The sequence below is a fragment of the Pipistrellus hanaki genome (assembly GCF_964339955.1).
Source record: "Pipistrellus hanaki genome assembly, chromosome: 10".
Classification (NCBI taxonomy): domain Eukaryota; kingdom Metazoa; phylum Chordata; class Mammalia; order Chiroptera; family Vespertilionidae; genus Pipistrellus; species Pipistrellus hanaki.
In genome coordinates, this window is record NC_140512.1 from 6075805 (window position 1) to 6097273 (window position 21469).

General features: G+C 48.2%; 1 protein-coding gene across 8 annotated transcripts in view; it reads left to right on the forward strand.

Annotated features, from left to right (window-relative positions):
• The window catches only part of SNX10 (sorting nexin 10), a 44524-nt gene that overhangs the window by 21635 nt on the left and 1420 nt on the right, over window positions 1-21469 (forward strand). For 5 of the 8 annotated variants that reach the window (XM_084896383.1, XM_084896381.1, XM_084896384.1 and 2 more), the window contains exons 3-6: window positions 8697-8783; window positions 13224-13324; window positions 13712-13810; window positions 20819-21463. In XM_084896383.1, the coding sequence (XP_084752509.1) occupies window positions 8697-8783; window positions 13224-13324; window positions 13712-13810; window positions 20819-21152 (621 nt within the window). In that variant the 3' untranslated portion in view covers window positions 21153-21463. Of the gene's footprint in view, window positions 1-6373; window positions 6467-8696; window positions 8784-13223; window positions 13325-13711; window positions 13811-20818; window positions 21464-21469 lie in introns of those variants that run through there. The other 3 variants (XM_084896380.1, XM_084896377.1, XM_084896382.1) reach the window with 3 other exon arrangements.

A 21469-nucleotide genomic window follows, 5' to 3' on the forward strand; every position in this document is an offset into this window, starting at 1 on the left:
TAATGAACTGCTGGAAGTCCATTATTCTGCCTTTCCCACCTTTTGCAATTTCTTTGTTAAAGGAGCTGCATCTTTTGTCCCGTGGAGGTTCCCATACTCAGGGTTTTGCTGTCCATTGGGTCCTCGTGGAGCAGTTTCACACAGGCTGGCACTTTTTTCAACCTGTGAAAGACGCATTTTCCCACTGCACTTCTCCTAATGAAATTCCTTAATTTTGGACAGAAAGGTAATTCCTTAATTTTGGACATGACTCGTGTAAAGAAACTTGGAATATCATGAACTATTCTAAGCTCTGTAAAAGGCAGGTCTAGCTGAACCTTACCCCCAGTTTATCCTGAAATAGTAAAAGCTTTCTTAAAAATCATCCTTCAACCCTGCAAGGCCATGGCACTAAATGCACTCCACGCTGCAAAGTGGCAATAGCACCCCTTTGGCAGGTGTTTTAGGCTGTCAGAAGTATTGTTGGGAAATAAAGGAAGCTTACTGATACAGTCCTTCTGTCTTTCCAGCCTGCTATTTGTAAAGAATGTAGTATGTAAAATGGCTAAGTATTCATCTTTGTTTTTCTTTTAAATGATTACTTGTAATATATTATTTACCTACTAGAGACCCAGTGCATGAAATTTGTACACTTTGGGGGAGGGTCCTTTAGCCAGGTCTGTGCCCTCTCGCAGACTGGGAGCCCTGAGGTTGATTGGGTAGCCTGGGCCTCCCTTTACAGGGTGACTGTGGAGCAATGGCACCCCCCCCCTCCACCCCAACCAATTGCATCGCACCTGCCTTGGTGGTGACAGTAGTGCTGGGTCGCCATGGCGCCCGTGGCCGAGAGATCAGTTCAGTCTGCTGGCCAGTCCCCACCCACCTGAGCCTGCTGGGTGCAGCCTGGCTCTCGGTTGTCCATTTGGCCGTTTTGGATGTTACGGACCCTGGCTCTTTATAGATTAGGATTTATTTATTTATTAAAATATATTTTATTGATTTTTTACAGAGAGGAAGGGAGAGAGATAGAGAGCTAGAAACGTCGATGAGAGAGAAACATCGACCAGCTGCCTCCTGCACACCACCTACCGGGGATGTGCCCGCTACCAATGTATATGCCCTTGACCGGAATCGAACCTGGGACCATTCAGTCCGCAGACCGAGGCTCTACCGCTGAGCCAAACCAGTTTCGGCAGGATTTATTTATTTGAGAGAGAGAGAGAGAGAGAGAGAGAGAGAGAGAGAGAGAGAAACATTGATGTGAGAGCAAAACATCAATTGGCTGCCTCCTGCATGCTCTACGGGGCTCAAGCCTGAAGCTTGGGCACGAGCCCCGACCAGGAAACAAACGGCAGCCTCGGGCATAGGATGCCGCCCGACCAGCTGAGCCCCGCCGGCCAGGGCGCTAACCTTTAGTTCTGAGATCGTTGTGTGGAAGTTCTGAATAGAATCCTGGTGAATGAGACATTGATTATGCTCCATAAGCATTAGCTGTGTAGCACAGAGGTGGTCCCAGGTTCGATTCTGGCCAAGGGGACATGCCCAGGTTACAGGCTCGATCCCCAGTGGGGGGTGTGCAGGAGGCAGCCGATCAATGATTCTCTCTCATTATTGATGTTTCTATCTCTCTCCTTCTCCCTTCCTCTCTGAAATCAATAAAGAAACATATTAAAAAAAAAATCTTCCTGAGATTTTTACAGAACTTGCATTAAAGCTATAGTCTGGTTCGGGGAGAATTTGTCTATTATGTTGAATCTTTTAATACATGAACACCGCAGAGACGTGACACATATAAACAGAGAAGTATATGCTTCTTTGATTTCTTTCAGTAGCATCTTAGAATTTTCAGCAAAGAAGAACCTGTACCTTCTTTGTTTTTGAATCTTTGTTGTCATCTAATCCTCAAACATTTCATGTGCACTAACTATGTGCTAACACTGTACTTGGTGCTAGAAATACAAAAATGAAATACGCTGAGTCTCAGAAGAGCCTAGTGGCCATTTGACTCGGGGCCGGTTGCTTAAGCTTTAGAAGCCTCATTTTTCTTATCTGTAAAATGGGATGCTAATGGTACCATCTTTAGAAGATTGTTGTAAAGAGGAAAGCAAAACACGTGTACAACAGTTCTCACGGGGCCTGGCACTTGGCAGTGCCCTGTACAAGACTGCTCTTTTTATTGTTACTCCACCTCAGTATCAGAGCTAAGGGGAAAAGAGGACAAGGTAGGTGGATGAAGGAACAAAGGTGGAACTGGGGGTGGGGACGGGGGGAGAGGGGATATTAAACTCAAAGGCTGATTATGGAAAGGGAACATGGGGGTTAGACGTCCAAGGAGTGTGGCATCTTCTGTGTTCCCATGGAGAGCAGTGGGGATCGGTTGGTTTAAATTTTTAATTCTCTGCCTGGCTTCTCCCTTCCCACCAGATATCGTCATTAGGCCCAAAGAGTCATTAACGTGTTTAATAAGGTTATTAAGTTGAATAACTGCTGCCGCCGAGGCAATTTTCATAGGAAATCCATAAGACGGAGGTGCGGGCGGGAGCCGTGCTCTGTGGCTGGCGGGCTGTCAGCCTCCCGTGAGGGATGGGGCCGCGCCTGAGGGATGCGGCTCATTAGGGATCGTAGGTGAGCCCGGCTCCGGGGTGCGAGGCGTGGGGGCGTCACTGATTCCTTCTAATTGCCGGCGGGGGAGGGGGGCTCCTCGGAAGGACGGAATATTTTAAAGTAAGTGTACTTTTATGGCTTCCAAGTCCATATTTTAGCTCCAACGAAGCAAACAAATTGTCGTCTGGTACACGTCTTCGGGGACCCCAGTTATTGGAGCTTCCGGGATGATTTTCGATTATTTCTGTGTAAATAGGTGCTGCTGGAGCACTTCAGGGCGCCGGGGGGCAGTTGGCTGGCATAGATCTTAGGCCTGGCTCCTGTAGCGCCCGCTGTTAATTGGCACACCCGTACCGGAAGGGGTCTGTTCAATGAAGATAAACTTTGGACCAGCGGCTAAGTACCTTATCACTCTTCTCGACCTCCAGGAGCCCAAGTGGGTGAGGTTTTTATTTCAACCAAAGTTTGATCTCATTCACACCCCCCCGCCCCCCACTTCCAGGCCATTCATTCATTCATTCATTCATGGCTGCAGGCATTTATTCTTTTATTTTTTATTTATTTTTAACATATATTTTATTGATTTTTTACAGAGAGGAAGGGAGAGGGAGAGAGAGTTAGAAATATCGACGAGAGAATCATCGATCAGCTGCCTCCTGCACCTGGTGACGTGCCCGAAACCAAGGTACATGCCCTTGACCAGAATCGGACCTGGGACCCTTCAGTCTGCAGGCCGACGCTCTATCCACTGAGCCAAACCGGTTAGGGCACTGTAGGCATTTATTTATTCACTAAGTGATATTAATAGAATCACTTGAATGCCAGGTGTTCAAGTCCTACAAGACAGCCTACGCTACCCAAAAGGAGCTTAGCGTCTGGTGGAGGAGGCCTCCGGGGGAATTACCGTGGTGAGGGGAACGGTGCCCGAGGTCTGCCCAGAGGCGGGGTGGTGGTGGTGGTGTGTGTGCTCAGAGAGGATGGCGTCTGTAAACCAGAGTGGATGAATCGGTGGGTTTCTAGAGACTGAGTTGCGTTTGGAACAACGAATTGGAGTTAGCAGAAAATAAAAGCAGACATGAAGAAGGAAGAAAAGCAGAAAGTGGGGTGGGGACAGCTGGCCAGAGGCAGGCAGGTGTGCAGTGGCATGCTGTGGATGGGTACCTGTGCCTCGCCTCGGAGATAAGCGGATGGTCCTGAAAGGCTCTGCTGGGCTAACCAAGGGGTTTGAACTTGACCTTGAAGGTCACCGGGCGGTTATTGAAGGATGTTCGTTAGGGAAATGACATCATGGGATGTGTGCTCTGGAGCCGTTCTTGCCTTGGGGTGGGGAGTGGATTGGATTCAGGCCCAGAGATCAGTTAGCAGCCCTCGCAGTCCTGTGGGGCCAGCGACACTTGACCCGAAGGCGTGGCAGAAGGGAGCAGGGTGTGGGATCCAAGGAGGTGGGTGTGGAGGACGTGGTCAGTGTGGACTGGGGCGGTGATTCACAGAGAGAAGTCTGGGGTCACGGGGCTTTTGGCTGGACTTGCTGGGGATGAGGTGGGGAACAGGGTGGTGTGGGAAGGGTGGGACGTGGAAGTAGAGCCGTGTAGGCGAGAGGCTGGGTACATGGCGAGAGGCCAGGGCCGGGCTGGAGGTAGAATCATCAGCTCCTGCTGCGGTTTGAACCGTGTTGGGTTGAGGTCACCCTGGAATTGCATCCGGGTGTGCAGAGGAGCAGCCTGGATGGTTCTTGGGGCCACAGAGGCATTTAAGAGGACAGGGAGGAAGGAAGTTCGCCGTCCACAGAAGGAAGAGTGACATCTAGCACTCTGATCAGGTTAGAGAGCTTTAGGGTGCGAAAGAGGGTTGGGGTCTGAGCACCGTGCTTACATGTGAGTGTGCATCTAACTGCATCGAGGTGTTTGTAGACGTCACCCCCCCCCCCCCAGAATGGCTTTACAGTATGCATCCAACACACCCTTCTCCCCAAAGATTAACCGTCAGACTTAATGCGTAGTCACAAGGGTAAAATCTGGGAATTCCAACCCACTGAGATGAGAGAGGGGATTCTTTACGAGTTTGTGCCTTCCATTCCTGTTACAGATAAGGAAGGGCTTGCTCTGAGTAAGTACTAGGCCATTTTTAGGTCACTCCGCAGTTTGCTGAAAAATTACAGTGTTAGAGTGTTTTCTATTGGGGTCTTAATCATTTTTACTTAAAAAACACACAAAAACAACCAAACAAAACACACCCATATACAGTTGGTTAACCTTTTCTTATTGCTGATGTTTGTATGAAGACCTCAGTGCTTTGGGTTTATAAGCATTTCCCTTTCTTCTCTCTCTCTCTCTCTCTCTCTCTCTCTTTTTTATTTTTATTTTTTTATTGTTGATGCTATTTACCGATGTTTTCCCCTCTATGTAATAATACTTTACACAGAAAAGTGTTACTACTACTTTCTATTCATGTAGCACCTAATGAAAAATTTCCCAGTGTTTTCACCAGTACTTTATAATCTGATTCTCCTGGTAGACAGCTGAGGTAGGATGGACAGCCATTATTCCCATTTTCCAGATGTGGAAACAGAGGCTCGGCGAATACGCTCATCCTTTAGGAAGTGGGTGACAGAATTTCCCCCGAGGCTTGTGACCATAATTTCAGGGCTCTCTCCATGACGGGGGACATGCGACTCAGTGCTTATATGGTAACAACTGGAAGTAGCAAACCAGTAGGGAAAATGAGCCCTGATTTTTTCCAGAACGCTTTGTCATCTTTCATCATGCACTACTATGTCGAGTGGTCCGAGGTATGAGATGATGTGGGTTTTACAGCTTAAGTTCGGAAACATTTTTAAAAATATTTTTTAATTTTTTTACAGAGAGGAAGGGAGAGGGATAGAGAGGTAGAAACATCGATGAGAGAGAAACATCAATCAGCTGCCTCCTGCACACCTCCTACTGGGGATGTGCCTGCAACCAAGGTACATGCCCTTGACCGGAATCGAACCTGGGACCCTTCAGTCTGCAGGCCGATGCTCTACCACTGAGCCAAACCGGTTAGGGCAGAAACCTTTTTTTAAATCACAATTTTGTAGCCAATTGATGAGTGTGTTTTCCTAGTTTTTGTTTTTGTTTAATCAACTTAAGGGCCATTGGTTCAGCGGCAGGTGCCCGGCTCCTGTTCACGTGGAACATGGAGCTGTTGGAAACAGTTGGGTCTATTTAAGGACGTCTGCCTCTCCGTGGAAAAACAGCGGCCAGCACCCTGAGAGGGAGCGTGGCTCCCCTGTGACCTGATGACTAGGATCCTCCGGTTCAAAGCTGGGTCATCCCCTTGTCAGCTGTGGGCAGCCTCCTTTCCCAATCCTCCCGCCCCCACCCCACCTCGGGCCCACAGTGCTTTTCAGAGCCCATAGAAATGGTCTAACTTTATTTTTTTATCACTTAAAAATACACATTTTATTGACTTCAGAGAAGAAGGGAGAGGGAGAGAGAGAGAAACATCAGTGATGAAAGAGAACCATTGATCGGCTGCCTCCTGCATGCCTCACACTGGGGATTGAGCCTGCAACCTGGGCATCCCAGCTGGGAATTGAACCGTGACCTCCTGGTTCCTAGATTGAAGCTCGACCTCGGGGTCATGCTGGCTGGGCTGTTTAAAAAAAAAATTTTTTTTTTTTTTAAATCAGTAAGATAAAATGAACTTTGAGGTCCAAGGAAAGGTTTTTTATATAGAATAGTAACATATTCATCTTTATGCCAGTAAGGTCATACAGTCTGGTTTTGAACATGTGTTTTTTTTTGAGAAGGGCCCATGGATGTCAGAATGCAGCCCTGAGTGTGTGGAGTGTCCGGAGGGCTTCTGTTCCTGGCCTGTTTGTCCTGTGTTCGTCGACTTACTGGTGATTGATTCATTCCTCTAAGGCTGTGGATGTGTGAAAAGTACTCCAGGAAAATGAGTCAGTCTCTCCTCCCCATATCTCTCCGCCAACGCACATACAGACACACACACACACACACACACACACACACACGTGAAATGTGGACAGACGGAGGGCTGGCTCCCTGGGTTTTGTTTCCGTTCCCATCTCGGGGCAGGCGGTCCTTTATCTTGACCCGATCACGCAGTATGTGGGATCCCTTAACACGACCTGCGTGGTTCAGGGCCCACTTAAGGTCCTGTTTCTAGAGGAGGCCGCACACTAAAATGAAGAGAGAAACTGGAAAAGAGTTAATTTGGGAAAATGGGGGGCCAGGTGAGAGTCAACCTCTAGTGGGAAGACTACCACCAGGCTCTGGCCTTGCTGTCCCTTTTATTGAGGCTATGGGCTACACCGAGTACCCTTAAGCAGGTTTGGAGACACCCATAGCCCTTAGGAAGGTAATAATCGGATTATCATATCAGTAAGGATTTACATGATTACAAGATGGGGAAGTTGCCTCAGTTACCATTGTCTCAATTAGATAGGGAGTGGTTGGCTCTGATCTTTCAGAGCTTCAAGGTTGACCAGCCTTTTACATCTTTCTAGTAGTGAGACTATGATTGGTTTCTGGCACTCACGGGTCTACGGAATGGGGGCGGTTGCTTACCAGTTGTTGCTGTCGTGCCCCTAACATTTAGAAAGTGCTTTTGAGAAATAATAGCCAACACATTTAGAGCATCACTATATTGTGACCTTGTTTTTTGATTTCCTCTCTGCCTTTGAATGACATGAAAAATACACGAAAACCTGTTAGAATAAGACTTTTTGGCACATTAACTCAGGGTCCTTACCTACTGAGGACGCTGGGCGGGAGGCCTCAGATGCAGGGACCAAGGGTGCGTTGTCTGAGAAGGGGAAGCCCGGGAGGTGACGGAGGTTGTTTTCAGGGAATGTGGACTGTTTCTCTCCTTTCTAGAACCCTCTTTGTGGAGATTCTCGTTTTGGTATCTGCAAAATAGGGTGGAGGTGCTCTGTCCAGAAAACCCCATAATCTTTCTTCCGCTTCTGCCTGCCCCTCCGACGTGCCGAAGCAAAGCAGCAAGAAATGGCATACGTTTCCGCCTTGGCGGCCCCCTTTTCCAACCCGAAAGTTAAAATACTGAAAATTAAATTCCACAGACACATTTATAATCGCCAAGTGAATAAATGACACTTTAAAAAAGTTATCATGTTTTCCATTATATATATATTTAAAATATATTTTTACTCATTTCAGAGAGGAAGGGAGAGGAAGAGAGAGCTAGAAACATCAATGATGAGAGAGAAACATGGATTGGCGGCCCCCTGCACGCCCCACACTGGGGATGGAGCCCACCACCCGGGCCTGTGCCCTGACTGGGAATGGAACTGTGACCTCCTGGTTCATAGTCTGATGCTCTACCACTGAGCCACGCTGGCTGAGCAAAAGTATCATATTTTAAAATGAAGCTTCTCCCCATGAAGCTGCGGTGCACACACAGACTCATTGTCAGCTCTCCCTGCTTGCTTTTCACATGAACTTTGCTGCTCTTTCTGAGCTGTGTTCTGGGAAGTGATGGGTCCGGCAGGGCCTGTACTTTTGAGAGAGACGAAGGAAGGAGGACACCAGAGAAACACTTGAGCCTGCTTTGCATAATTTAAAATGAAGACCCCATTTGAAGGTAGACTTTTTTTTTTTTTTTTTTTAAATATATTTTATTGATTTTTGTACAGAGAGGAAGGGAGAGAGATAGAGAGTTAGAAACATTGATGAGAGAGTCATCGATCAGCTGCCTCTTGCACACCCCCTACTGGGGATATGCTCACAACCAAGGTACATGCCCTTGACCGGAATGGAACCCGGGACCCTTCAGTCCCCAAGCCGACGCTTTATCTATTGAGCCAAACCGGTCCCGGCAAAGGTAGACTTTCTTGATGGTCTTCACCTAACCTTTGGGACTGCAGCAGCGCACCCAGCTTGGTATGGCATTCTTTTAAAAATTACGTTCTGCGGCAAGAGTTCTGTTTTTGGGAGCTTCTGTGGTGCCTGATTCATTCACTTCTCGTTTTTTTAGAATCACAACCACGTTGGTCAGAGCTCATTTCCGCTCCGTCCTCGCACAGTCACTCCTCTCCTCTCTCCCTGTCCTCCTCGCGGACCTGAAACTCTTTGTCTATGATGCCCTTACAGGAGTTTGTGAGCGTCTGGGTTCGAGACCCTAGGATTCAGAAGGAGGACTTCTGGCATTCCTACATCGACTATGAAATCTGTATTCACGTGAGTACGCAGTCACTAGCCATTTTCGGTAGCATATGTTTGGTGGGATGCTTTGATATACTTACAAAGGGAAGCTTTCTGAGTTCAAAGAACTGAAATTTCATGATCACAACTAATGCTTGTACCTTAAGGGAAGTGATAAGATGGTTCCTAAAGTTGAAAAATTTCTTACTTGAGTTCCTCATTATACCTTTGTTAATATTAATACTTCATGAAGATGTGAATATTTCTAAAATTCACAGTTAAAGAATATTTATACCTCGTTAATGGTATTTATGATCGGGGGTAGCCCATTTCCAGGTAGTAAGCATAGCGCTTGATTAATCTGTTGTGAGAGGCTGTAGGGCTCTCTGGAGAGGAGATGTGCCGTGGTTCGTATGTGGAGTAAGAAAGTCGGAACTGGATATTTGCAATTGCGGACTAGATTCCGAGTAATCAACGCAGTAGCCAGCAGGGATGTTCTTTATTTGGAAACAGTGCTCTGTCACAATCTCTTGAGCAATGTCATGGCGATTTCTTGCCTGGCATGTGTGTGGCTCAGTTGGTTGGGAGTTCCCTGTGAAGGGCAGGCAGAACACGTGTTCAGCTCCGAGGGCCCCGCCGTCCCTCTCGACACTCCTCGGCTCTGCTCTTGGAGGAAAGCAGCCTAAACAAGGCACGGATGGATGCATGAGTGCGGCTGCGTTCCAGTGACACGCGGTGTGTGAAGATCAGCGGCAGGCCAGGTGTTAGAGCTGTATGGCCCTGATCAGGAATGAGTCACTTTCCCCACCTGGTTTAGTCTGGGCTTTTCTCAGGAGCGTAGCACAGGCCCAGGTGGTGTCTCTGTGATGGCACAGCACAAGTGAAGTAACATTTGACCGCCTTCACCCTTCCCATGACAAGTAGCTAAATTGGTTTGCAGTATTGGACATGCAGTCACTAGTCATACACATTCCTTCCTCCCTTTTCCCCCAAGTTTTCCCAACTTAGAAAAACAATGTAAAAACTCAGAACTGCTTATTTTATTTTACTTATTTTTGTTTAATCCTCATCCAAGCTTATTTCCCCCCATTGATTTCCGAAGAGAGTGGAAGAAAGGGAGAGAGAAAGAGAAAGAGGAACATGGACGTGAGAGAGACACATGGGTTGGTTGCCTCCTGCACACCCCTGGGAAACCTGCACCTGCCACCTATGTACATGCCCTTGGCCGGGAATCAAACCTGCGGCCCTTTGGCTCACAGGCCGATGCTCTAATCACTGAGGAAAACCAGCCAGGGCCAGACTGCTTTTCTGACGATTGTGCTGAAGGCCATTGCTGGGTTATACTTTGTATTTTGATGTTGTTTTGGTTTTGCTCATTAAGTCTCACCAGATGTAAATTCTGTGTGGGAAATTACAATTAAGCCTTTGAAAATGAAGTGAAATCCTTGCCCTGGCATGTGTGTGGCTCAGTTGGTTGGGTGTCATCCTGTGCACCAAAAGGTTGCCAATTTGATTCCAGTCTCAGGGCACATGCCTGGGGTATGGGCTTCATCCCTGGTCGGGATGTGTGCAGGAGGCATCCGGTTGATGTTCCACTGTCACATCGATGTTTCTCTCCCTCTCCCTTAAAAAAAAAGAAAACGGAATTAAATTCTTCAGTTGCCTTTTAGCTTCCTCTAAAACATTTATGGGTCCTTGTTACATGCTTCATGGTAGGTGTGAAATTTGATTCTCTTCAGGGAGTTAATGATGTGAATTCAGAAATGTCCACCTCGAGCCAGAAATGGTGCGTGCCGCAAATATTGGGTGGTGTTCTGGTGTTTCTCTGAAATGCTACTGCATTGACAATGAAGAAATCGTGGCTTGGTAGATAGCTGACACAAGCAAATCGATTTAGAGGAACTTGGTGAACTAGTGACCTCGGTGCCATCTGATTCTGTTGTACAATCCAGAGTCGATGGGGGACGGGAGGTCCTAGTCAGCCTCCCTCGATGGGGTACCAGAGAGCTTCGCAGGTAGAGAAGCCAGCCTTGAGCTCATTTAAATCAATCGTAAGGGAAATTATATCCGGCGACTCTGAAATCTGAGCATTTACTTGACATTTTGTTTATTTATACTTTATATTTTTTTTACTTAGCATTTTAAACAAGTGGATTACAGAGGTGGGTAGTCTATGGTATACATTCTCCTGAACTTGTTCTGCAATCGAAGGACTTCGAGGTAGACAGAGCTTTGGTGCAGGCTCCTGCTGGATCTCAGTGGTTGGCATCCACCATGCATCTGAGCGGAGAAAAGGAAGGGAGTTGAAACGGAGTCCCTCAGTGGTTGATCCCTGCCCAGGCTCCTCGGGGCTCATTCTGCTGCAAACGCCCGCTTCCTTCCTCCCCGCGGATCACTCAGCCGAGGCCCTGGTGTGCTGTGAAATGCACACACGGAATGTTCTGGTGCCACAGACTCCAGCACGTGTGGCTGCCCTGGTGTCAAAGATGAAGGGATTTAGACCAATCTTTCTTTTGGGGGCAGGTCTCTGAATATAACCTCTCTGCAGCCAAGGTTTTCTGAGGAATACGAGGGACGCTCTTAGATCCTTCCTTTCTGGGGGCAGTTTAAGAAGGAATGAAGAAGAAGAAGGAGAAGGAGAAGGAGAAGGAGAAGGAGAAGGAGAAGGAGAAGGAGAAGGAGAAGGAGAAGGAGAAGGAGAAGGAGAAGGAGAAGGAGAAGAAGAAGAAGAAGAAGAAGAAGAAGAAGAAGAAGAAGAAGAAGAAGAAAAAGAAGGAGGAGGAGGAGGAGGAGGAGGAGGAGGAGAAGAGGAGGAGGAGGAGGAGAAGAAGAAGAAGAAGAAGAAGAAGAAGAAGAAGAAGAAGAAGAAGAAGAAGAAGAAGAAGAAGAAGAAGGAGGAGAAGGAGAAGGGGAAGAAGAAGGGGAAGAAGAAGAAAAAGAGAAAAGATAAGAAAAGAAGGAATGCACATAATCTCATTTCCCAAGTTAAACAACTGCTGGGTCTTTTTTAAAAGATGCAATAGTACTTTTTGAAATAATATAAATCTTAGAGGCAAAACATTTCTCATTTGGTAACATAAAGATTTTGAAACAGAAATTTGAAATAAATATAGAGAACAGAGATCTTCTGACAAAATCAACAGACAAATGTGCCGGTCTCCTGGTACCCAAAGGAGAAGTGCTGCCATTTTTTGAGGACGGGGACTCTGGAGGTGGCTTTTTCCGCATGTGCCTTAGGGTAGCTGGAAGCGAGCAGCACCCAGTAACGCATACTAAGGTTAATGGGTGACATTTGCCAAGTGCCTGTTACCCGTCCTCACAGCCCCCCTGGGAAATAGGCCTGCACGGTTCACCCCAGTGTTATCACCCAGGGAACTGGGTGGCAGTGACTTGCCCTCTGGCAGTGCCAGGACTGGCATTTGGTCACCCGTGAGGATGCCTGTCCCTGTGCCTCACACCCCGTTCTAACTCGGACCAGGCTCCCTTGCACCTGCCAGAGAAGGGAAATGCTGTTCTCTTGTTTAAAAGTGACTCCAGGCCCCGGCCAGTGTGGCTCAGTTGGTTGATCGAATGTCCCTTCTACCAGAAGGTCGCTGGTTTGATTACGGCCTGGCCCCATACCCTGGTTGTGGGCTCCATCCCCAGTAGGGGGCGTGCAGGAGGCAGTTGATCAATGATTCTCTCTCATTATTGATGTGTCTATCTCTCTTCCTCTCCCGTCCTCTCTCTGAAATCAATGAAAACGTATCTAAAGAAAGTAGAAGTGATTTCGGGATTCCTGGTGACCTGTGTGATCTGTAGTGCAGGCCGTGTCAAGGTCATGACGGCTTCTGTGATGTCATGTCAGGGACCAGGAGAAGGTGTCCCTAGTCCCCAAGGGCTTCCCCAGACTGATGGCAGGTGTTAAAAAGCAGTGGATGACCCTCAGTTCTTTTTTTTTTTAAACATATATTTTATTGATTGTTTACAGAGAGGAAGGGAGAGGGATAGAGAGCTAGAAACATTGACCAGCTGCCTCTTGCACACCTCCTACTGTGGATGTGCCCGCAACCAAGGTACATGTCCTTGACTGGAATTGAACCTGGGACCTTTCAGTCTGAAGACTGATGCTCTATCCACTGAGCCAAACCGGTTTTGGCTGACCCTAAGTTCTTACTGGTCATTTGTGCTTCAGGATTCGATTTTTTATGATTCTTTTTTTTTTAAAGCAGTGCTAATAGGTGGGCAGGAGGCTACTTCAGCACTCAGGGCGTGAATGGCTCACCCCAGACAACATTTATGTCAGCCCAGCTGTCTTCGGGGCTGCCATATTGATGTGGGATGTATAAGATTTGAATCTGGTCTAAATGCACGTGTATTTTTGGGTTTAAAAATCCCATTTAAATAAATTCGGGGTACATACTAATAGTGAATTATAGAGGTAAAAAAGGCATTTTTTCCTCAAGTAAGGCTTATACTTTTCTCTTCTCTGAACAGACCAATAGCATGTGTTTTACAATGAAGACGTCCTGTGTGCGGAGAAGATTCAGAGAATTTGTGTGGCTGAGGCAGAGACTGCAGAGCAATGCATTGCTGGTGTAAGTGACTTAACGAGTGCACCGAGGACACTTTATTGTTGTATTCAGTCTTTAGAACTTTGATTTGCATGAGATGTAAAGTATGAGGGATTTCACAGGCATTCTTGATTGTAGTGATGGCTTTAGTTTTGTGGCTACGGCATCCAAATTCAACATTTATCACTTGAATTCCACCAGTTTTCATGGTGATCATGAAATGCTCAACAACGTTTAAAAATGGGGTTTTCCTCAGGTTAATATTCTCTTATTCTCATTATATAACGACCTGTGTAATATACAGTCACCGTGCGGTGATGACTGTGCAGTAATTTGCTTTCACGGAGGGATTTCTGTCACTAAGCCACCCTGATGGGATGATTGCAAACATGCTTGTTTCTTTCTCATTAGACAACTGCCAGAACTCCCGTCTAAAAACCTCTTTTTCAACATGAACAACCGCCAGCATGTGGACCAGCGGCGCCAGGGCCTGGAAGATTTCCTCAGAAAGTAAGTGGGCAGGAAGGGGCTTTGCAAGAGCCGGGCGCCCTGTGATCAGGGAGGGAGCACAGCACCGTCTCTGAAATCCTCACCATGGGCTCCAGAGCCAACCTCAGCCGTTCATTTCCTGTACCGGAGCGCCACCTCGTGGCTCACCTCTGATGGTGCATGTCAGGGACCACATCTATTGATAGAAAGAAAACAATGAACGAATTGAGTCTGGTGATAAATACAGGGTCCCTTAAGCTGTAACGCAGAGCCAAATTACTTGGGAGTGTAGCTGACAAAAGCAAAAAATTCCAGGACACAGATGTGCCTTATTAAAAAGGCACTTCTTAAACATGGTCTTTATTTACAGCAGTTGGGTTGATGGACAAAGACCCACTTTCCGGTGGGCTGCTGATGCCCTCTGGGTTCCTCTACTAATGAATGAGTGGTTTACGCCACTCTTTGGAGGGACTGTATGTAAGGGGGTGTCAGATAGTCTCGGGGGCTATTGACTCCAGGTTACGTGGTGATGGTGGTGACGGGAGATACTGTAGCGAAGCGACTTAAATTCACACTACCGTAATTTCTTTCCCCCTCTCCCCGCTCCCTTTCTCCCCCGCTTCCCCACCACGGGGAAACCGGAATTCCCATCCCATGGGACAGCACACTGGTTTGCACACAGACTCTGAGGCCAGCCTGCCGGGGTTCAGATCCTGGCTGTGTCGCCTATGAGCTGGGAGCTTGGGCCCGTCTTCCCTCCTCTCTGCCTGCGTTTTCCCGTCTGTGAAATGGAGTCCGTGAGAGCGCCTGCTTGACAAGATCGCTGAGAGGATTAAGTGAACTAATGAATGTAAGGCGCTCACAGCGGTCTGGCATATGACGCGTGGTGTCTGTGTATTGGCCGTTGTTTGTTGATGCACGTAGAAGTGAGACAGCTTTGAGCTAATTCTGCTAGCTTCTTACTTGATAGATAAGGAAATAGGCTGAGCCACATGCCTACTGGTTAGGGGGCAGAGCCCAGTCACCTGGACTCTTTTTCTACTCCATTCAGGATCTGAAACAATCTCGTTTGGAGGTCACTGCATGGCACCTCAGAGCTAGCCCGAGATAACATCCCGCCTTCTCTCCATGTGGCCATTCATAACCGGTGTGGTGTTACGTATGCCCATGAATATTAATACTGATTTCTATTAGGTTGGTGGGGGGAAGGGGTGGGGCGTGGGAGAGTGGTGGGAGTGGCCAGTGTGGCTCAGTGGTCGAGTGCCGAATGAATTAGGAGGTCAAGGTTCAATTTCTGGTCAGGGCACATGTCTGGGTTTCGGACTCGATCCCCAGTGTGGGGCATGCAGGAGGCAGCCCATCAATGATTCTCTCTCATTATTGATGTTTCTCTCTTAATCTCTCTCTCTCCCTCTCTCACTTCCTCTCAGAAGTCAATAAAAATAAGAATAAATTATTAAAGGGGGAGCCGGAAAAGAAAAAGAAGCTAGAAGGATGACATGGGATCAGAAGCCCTAGTCCTGAGCGGGGGCCTGGGAACATGTTGGCCATCGCAGGCCTGAGAGGACAAAGAGCTGGCCTCCCCTGGGGGGACAGCTCCGACGTTAATGGCTGTCTGTCTGAGACCCAGGTGGCTGATGGCCGCTCCCTTACGATGGGGCCCCTGCAGCCCACGGTGGCAGAGCGGCCTGCCACTCCGCATGCTGCTCAGGGACCAGTCCTTGTGAGGCCCGGGCAGGGCCAGCGGATCCCGCCGCCAGCCCTGGGGAGCTGCGTGTCTCCTGTGAGGGGGCGCCTTTGTGAGGTCACCGGCAGCACGGGGCTCCGTGTGGGTGCTGCTGGCTGATCGCAGGGCGTGCGTCTCTGACCGGGAGTCACTTCATTGTTCTGAGCACGACCTGTTCTTCCTCAGTTGATTTTTACCAAAGCAGCGAGCGACACTAGTGAGTGTCATGCGGCTGCAGTGGGATGAGGCTTGCACTGGGTTATTTTTGTGAATTATGTCGTTTGGCTGCTTGTTGACTGATTTTTTTTTTCTTTTTTTAAAAAAAATATATTTTAATTGATTTCAGAGGGGAAGGGAGAGGGAGAGAGAGAGAGAGAAACATCAGCGAGGAAAGCGAGTCATTGGTCAGCTGCCTCCTCACACGCCCACCCTGGGGATCGAGCCCACAACCGGGGCATGTTCCCTGGCCGGGAGCCTGGTTCGCAGGTTGACACTTAACCACTGAGCCTTGCTGGCAGCCGGGCCTGTTGACGGAATTTGACGCGGACTTCACAGCACAGAGGGTCTGGGGTCCGGAGCTCGGTGAGCTGGGCTCTGGGTCTCTCTCGAGTTTTGGCTCCTGGTTGTTTTCTGGCTGTGTGACCGCGGGAGTCACCTCAGTCCTCTGAGCCTTGGTTTGCTATAGTGTTACCGCGCACTGTCCTCCTCACCGGAGGCTGTGTCCTTCCGATGATGCATCCGAGGAACATCTGCTTAGGTGACTGCTTTGGGCCGGGCTGGCCCTGGGGATACCGGACCGTGAAATGGACACAGTCCTGGTCCTTTCGGGGAAGCACTGGGTGTGCATCGGGGGATGGCTGATTCTTTAAAACTGCATCCTCAGCCAGAAGTGGAATCACAGAGCGGCACCGAGGTCTCATGCGATGCCATTTGCTCCACAGCCTCCCGGCTGACGGGGCTTCTGTGTGGTTTGGACCTGAGAAAAGCAAGGAGTCTGGCCCCACATGGTGGCTTCCGGCCTGTATTTCCCCCCCCCCCCCCCCCACTTCTGTGTTCCTCGGATTCTCTCCTGCTCTTCGCCCGGTGTGTGTAGGGGACAACAGTCTGTTTGTGCCCGGGGTGTCCCTCAGCTCCAGCCGCTTCTGGAAACTGGGTTTGACGTGCCCCTTGGCCGCTTGGCACCGTGTCCGTCCCCAGCTCGGTCCCGTTACTCACGGCCCCCTCGGTGGCGGCAGCCCGTTGTTTGTAGGACACGTTAGGGAGCCGGAGGGAAGACGCCCCAGCATTAACCAGGGAACATGCCCGTGTGGTCGGTTTTCAGCCGGCGTTTAAAACTCTGGCTTTTATGGATGCTTTGAAGTGATGCGCCAAGGGCACGTAACGTGTTCAGACCATTCAGAACCCGAGCGTCTTTGGGCGCGCGCGCGCGCGTGTGTGTGTGTGTGTGTGTGTGCACGCGTGTATGTGTGTGTATGTGTGTATATATGTGTGTGTATATGTGTGTATGTGTGTATGTGTGTGTGTGAGTGTGTGTATGTGTGTGTATGTGTGTGTGTGTTTGTGTGCGTGTGTGCGTGTGTGTACTGTAGCAGTGTTTTCCACTAACGGTCACTGGAGAAACAATGCCTTTTAACAGCAAACTACACCCCCCGGTCCGCCTTCCTGGGGGAATTAGTGAGTTGTCTCTTTCACCACGCGCCGAAAAAAGAATTTATACCGTTTATTGAACATTTGCTGTGTGTATAGCTTTCACGTTTTTATCTCAGTGACGACAATAATGTAATTTCTGTGTCTCGATGTTACAGACAAGGAGATTACAGGAAAGGTGGAGGCACTCTGGTTCAGTTAGTAGAATTCTTAAAGGCTAAATTTGGTCAGTATGATTGTGAGATTTTTCATATATATTTAAATTTACTTTTCCTTAATCTTGGCTATAATCTCCCTTTGGACTCCTCTTCCCGCCCCCCCCTCCCCGATATTTATAAATTGTAAGTCATTTCTACAATAGTTATGGCAAAAATAGGCTAAAATGACAAATTCTGTTGGTAAGACTCCACCTGTGACAGCTTTTCCGTTTGATTGATGTTATGAACGGGAGCAGCCCACCTGTACTGCATTCACCCCCTTCGTCCAAATACAACGGAGGCTTTTGTATTGCAGTTTTGTATTTCTTTAAAATTAAAGGAATATTACAGGTGTTTTTTTTTTTTTTTTTTTTTTACCAAAGGATACCATGGAAACACTGTTAGTTACACACACACACACACACACACACACACACACTTATTATGTCTCTGTGTTCAACAGAGGGCACCATAGCACAGTTCATGAATGCCTTCCGTGAAGATTTGTGGGCTTTTTCTCATGGTGAGAGGTAAACAGGCTGAATTAAAAACATTTTCCCCTACATCCAGCTGCTCGCGTTCCCCGGGCGATACAGAGGGGTGGTGTGTCAGTGCGCTGGGCACAGCAGCCGAGGGCGCCCTGAGGTGGGGGCAGCGTTTGTGTATTGTTCTCTGCTGGAGCGATACAGAACACACCTGGTGGAGTCCTGGGGAGGAAAACCAGGTTTTTCAATGCATCCAGTTGGAGGGAAGAACAGTTTTGCTTTGTGTAGTTCAGTGTTCTGTGGGGAAAGGAATGACGGTCCACTCATGTTGTAAATAGCTTTTCACAAATTCCTGCTACATCCCGGAGGCCATTTCTTCTTCCTTTTGTAAAGGCCTGAGCAGTGCATACATGTATTTTTTTGGAGGCTTACAACGATGACATGTTATTGACTGTTTTACAAAGTACCCTTTGTATTAAGTGTGAAGTTGATTTACTGCGATTCGATTTGTTTGTGGAGAATGCGGCGCAAATATGACTAAGGTGAGAATAGGATTTTATATCGCGGTGATGGCAGTCACAACGCTCGCTGATACATACTAAGCCAGATGTATCGTTAAATGCACTAGTAGTGCTCTCCGAACCGGGGAGAGAGGGGTGGGGAGGGGGGCAGCAGGAGGACACTCTCCACTGTTTGTGTTTTTAATTTTGGAAGGAAATATATGACTAACGGTAAAAATCATAAATATATTAACATTTATTTTTTGCATGTTTAAAACTCATCCCCGAGCAGCACAGTGGCAGACGGTTAGCCAGCCAGGCCGAGGGGATGAAAAGACCCAGAGGTGGTAGCAGATGTACCGATGTTGGGGTTCCCTCCCCAGCCACAGGCTTCTCTCTCCCTTTCAGAACGGAGAGCTGGGCGTGCCCGCTCCCTCTCGCCGTTCCCGGCGTGTCCTCCAGATGGCAGCCTCCCGCAGGAAACGCGGAGGAGTGATGAGTCTAATGTACAGTAAAATTGGAAATTGAATTATAGCTCAAGGAAGAAAGACAGTAGCCTTGAGGTCCCGACGAACCCGGGCCCTGCTCCCTTTGGTTCGCTGCGCCCACGTGTCAGGTTACCGGCGAGTTAATAACCGCGCCGGCGCCGGTCAGGGCTCAGCAGAATTGCTCTGGACATGAATAAAGCTAAAATGAATTTGTGTCCAATATCATCGGCATTAGTGCTCATTACTTCTGCGGGGTAATGCCGCGAACCACCCAAAACCAATTGTAGAGATTACCTCTTATTTTATAAAGAAAATAAAACACATTTCCACCAGAAACAGAGCAGTCCGTGTAACCCCACGAGCGGTTCCCGGTGCCAGGCCGGCAGGAGGCGCTCGGTTCGGACCTCCCAGGGGTTCAGGCTCCTGCCGGGGGCCCGGCCATCCACCTCGCCTCCGGCCGCAGCGTTTAAGACAAGAGGGCAAACCTCTCAAAGGTGGGAACCCTCCAGGAACAGGAAGAGGCGTTTGCCACCTTCCTGCCTGTCCTTGGCAAATGAATCTTCCTCTTGCGGTATGGAGGGAGAGGCGGGGTTAGCTGCTTCCTGCCCGAGGTTTTGCCTTTTAAAAATCGCAGCTGTGCCGAAACCGGTGTGGCTCAGTGGATAGAGCGTCGGTCTGCGGACTGGAGGGTCCCAGGTTCGATTCCGGTCAAGGGCATGTACCTTGGTTATGGTACATCCCCAGTGGGGGGGTGTGCAGGAGGCGGCTGGTCGATGTTTCTCTCTCATCGATGTTTCTAGTTCTCTCTCCCTCTCTCTTCCTCTCTGTAAAAAATCAATAAAATATATTAAAAAAATAAAAAATAAAATAAAATAAAAATCGCAGCTGTTTTACCTTTTCTTCCTCCCCTCAGTAAAGAGGATTTCCTTAAGCTGCACTGGTAAGCCTGCTGCAGCCCTTTGCCTTTCTAGATGTTGGCCTTCTTGCAAAAAAGAATTGTTTCCTTTTGCAGGAAAGGAAATAGTCTAATGTTCTTGGACTTTAAATGAAAGGCGCATGACCAAGAGAGATGTGCTTTTTCTAGAAACTTGTTAAAAAAAGGCATGTATGAACAGTCCCTTCTTGGCCAAAACATTACTCGGGGTTTAGTGTTTTACTTTCGGCTGCTACCACTGGTGTTAATATCGCCTCATGATGCCGTCCCTGAACTGGGAACAGAGACAAAGTTATACTTAAAAGTCTGTGCTAAAAAGTTAAAAAACAGTTTTCATTGACACGCGAGGGTGTCCTTCGGCAGAGAAAACGCGTTCACGATGATGTGAACTGGGCGTGCGTAGATTGGGCCTCGGGCAGGTGTGTGCCCCCCTCTGCCGTTCTGAGGGACGAGTTGAAATCTGTACCCTCTTTGTGTCACTGAAGACTTTGGAGACATTTCTAGTCACCTTAGGTATTTAAAAAAAAAAAAAAAAAGCCAGCTCTCCACCGAGCCCTTGTAAACTTGCACAGAAGCAAAGCTGTGTTTTTCCAACAAAGGGATGACTTTTTAATAGAACGTTTAATGGCAGTTGAAAGTTTTGATGTGTCCTGACAGCCTCGCCCATAAAGATCACAGGATGGACACGCCGGCTGGCAGTAAAAAAAAAGAAACCAAAAACGATTTCAAGCGGAGTACATTTCTATGACTCCATAAGCAAAATATTTCCGTAATTAATCCACATGGCCGTAACAGATGGTTACAGGGAAGACGTGTCCTTGAACTTATTCTTTCAACAGATGTTCCTCACCATCGGCCTCGTGCTTTTACTCACCTAAATTCCCAAATAATTGGATCGAAGGTAACATATGCTTCCCTCCCTTTCATGGGCAGAGAGCATCGCGGATGCCACGTTTGCCACGTCGAGGGCTGACTTCGGTGGCTGCTCTCTCTCCCGCCCTGTGGCGGGGCAGGCCCGGTCGCCGGTGACCTCTCCCTCTCCTCTGACACAGGGTCCTCCACAACGCGCTCCTGCTGTCCGACAGCAGCCTGCACCTCTTCCTGCAGAGCCGCCTGCGCGCCGAGGACATCGAGGCATGCGTCTCGGGGCAGACCAAGTACACGGTGGAGGAGGCCATCCACAAGTTCGCCCTGATGTACAGGCGCTTCCCCGAGGAGAACGAAGACGGAGAACAAGAGAACAGCACAGGTTATGGCTCAGAAAGGTACTTCCTCGCGTCCCCACACGACACCCCACGCATTCACAGAACACGCAGCGCGCACAGGCATGTGCAGGGGTGTCGACGCCCACTTGCCTTCTTCTTTGTTGATGCAATCCTCAGATAATGAAAAAATTAATTGACTGAGATTTTATTGAATTGTGACAGCTCATCATCGGAGTCCTCACACACACCTCCACGCCGAATTAATGGATGCAGGAGAAATTCAATTATCTGCATTCTGATTATGTGACTTTCATTTAGTCAGACTTGAATTATTCGCGTTTAAATTATCTAGCTAAAAAAATATCCAACTGCACTCCAAATGGCTAATTAAAAGTCCAAATTTCCTGTCTCTCTTTGTGACTGGAGATAATTAAAGTTCTCCTCTGTTACTCAGGCTTTGAGTGTGTTGTGAAAACCAATTTCCTCTTTTTATTATTC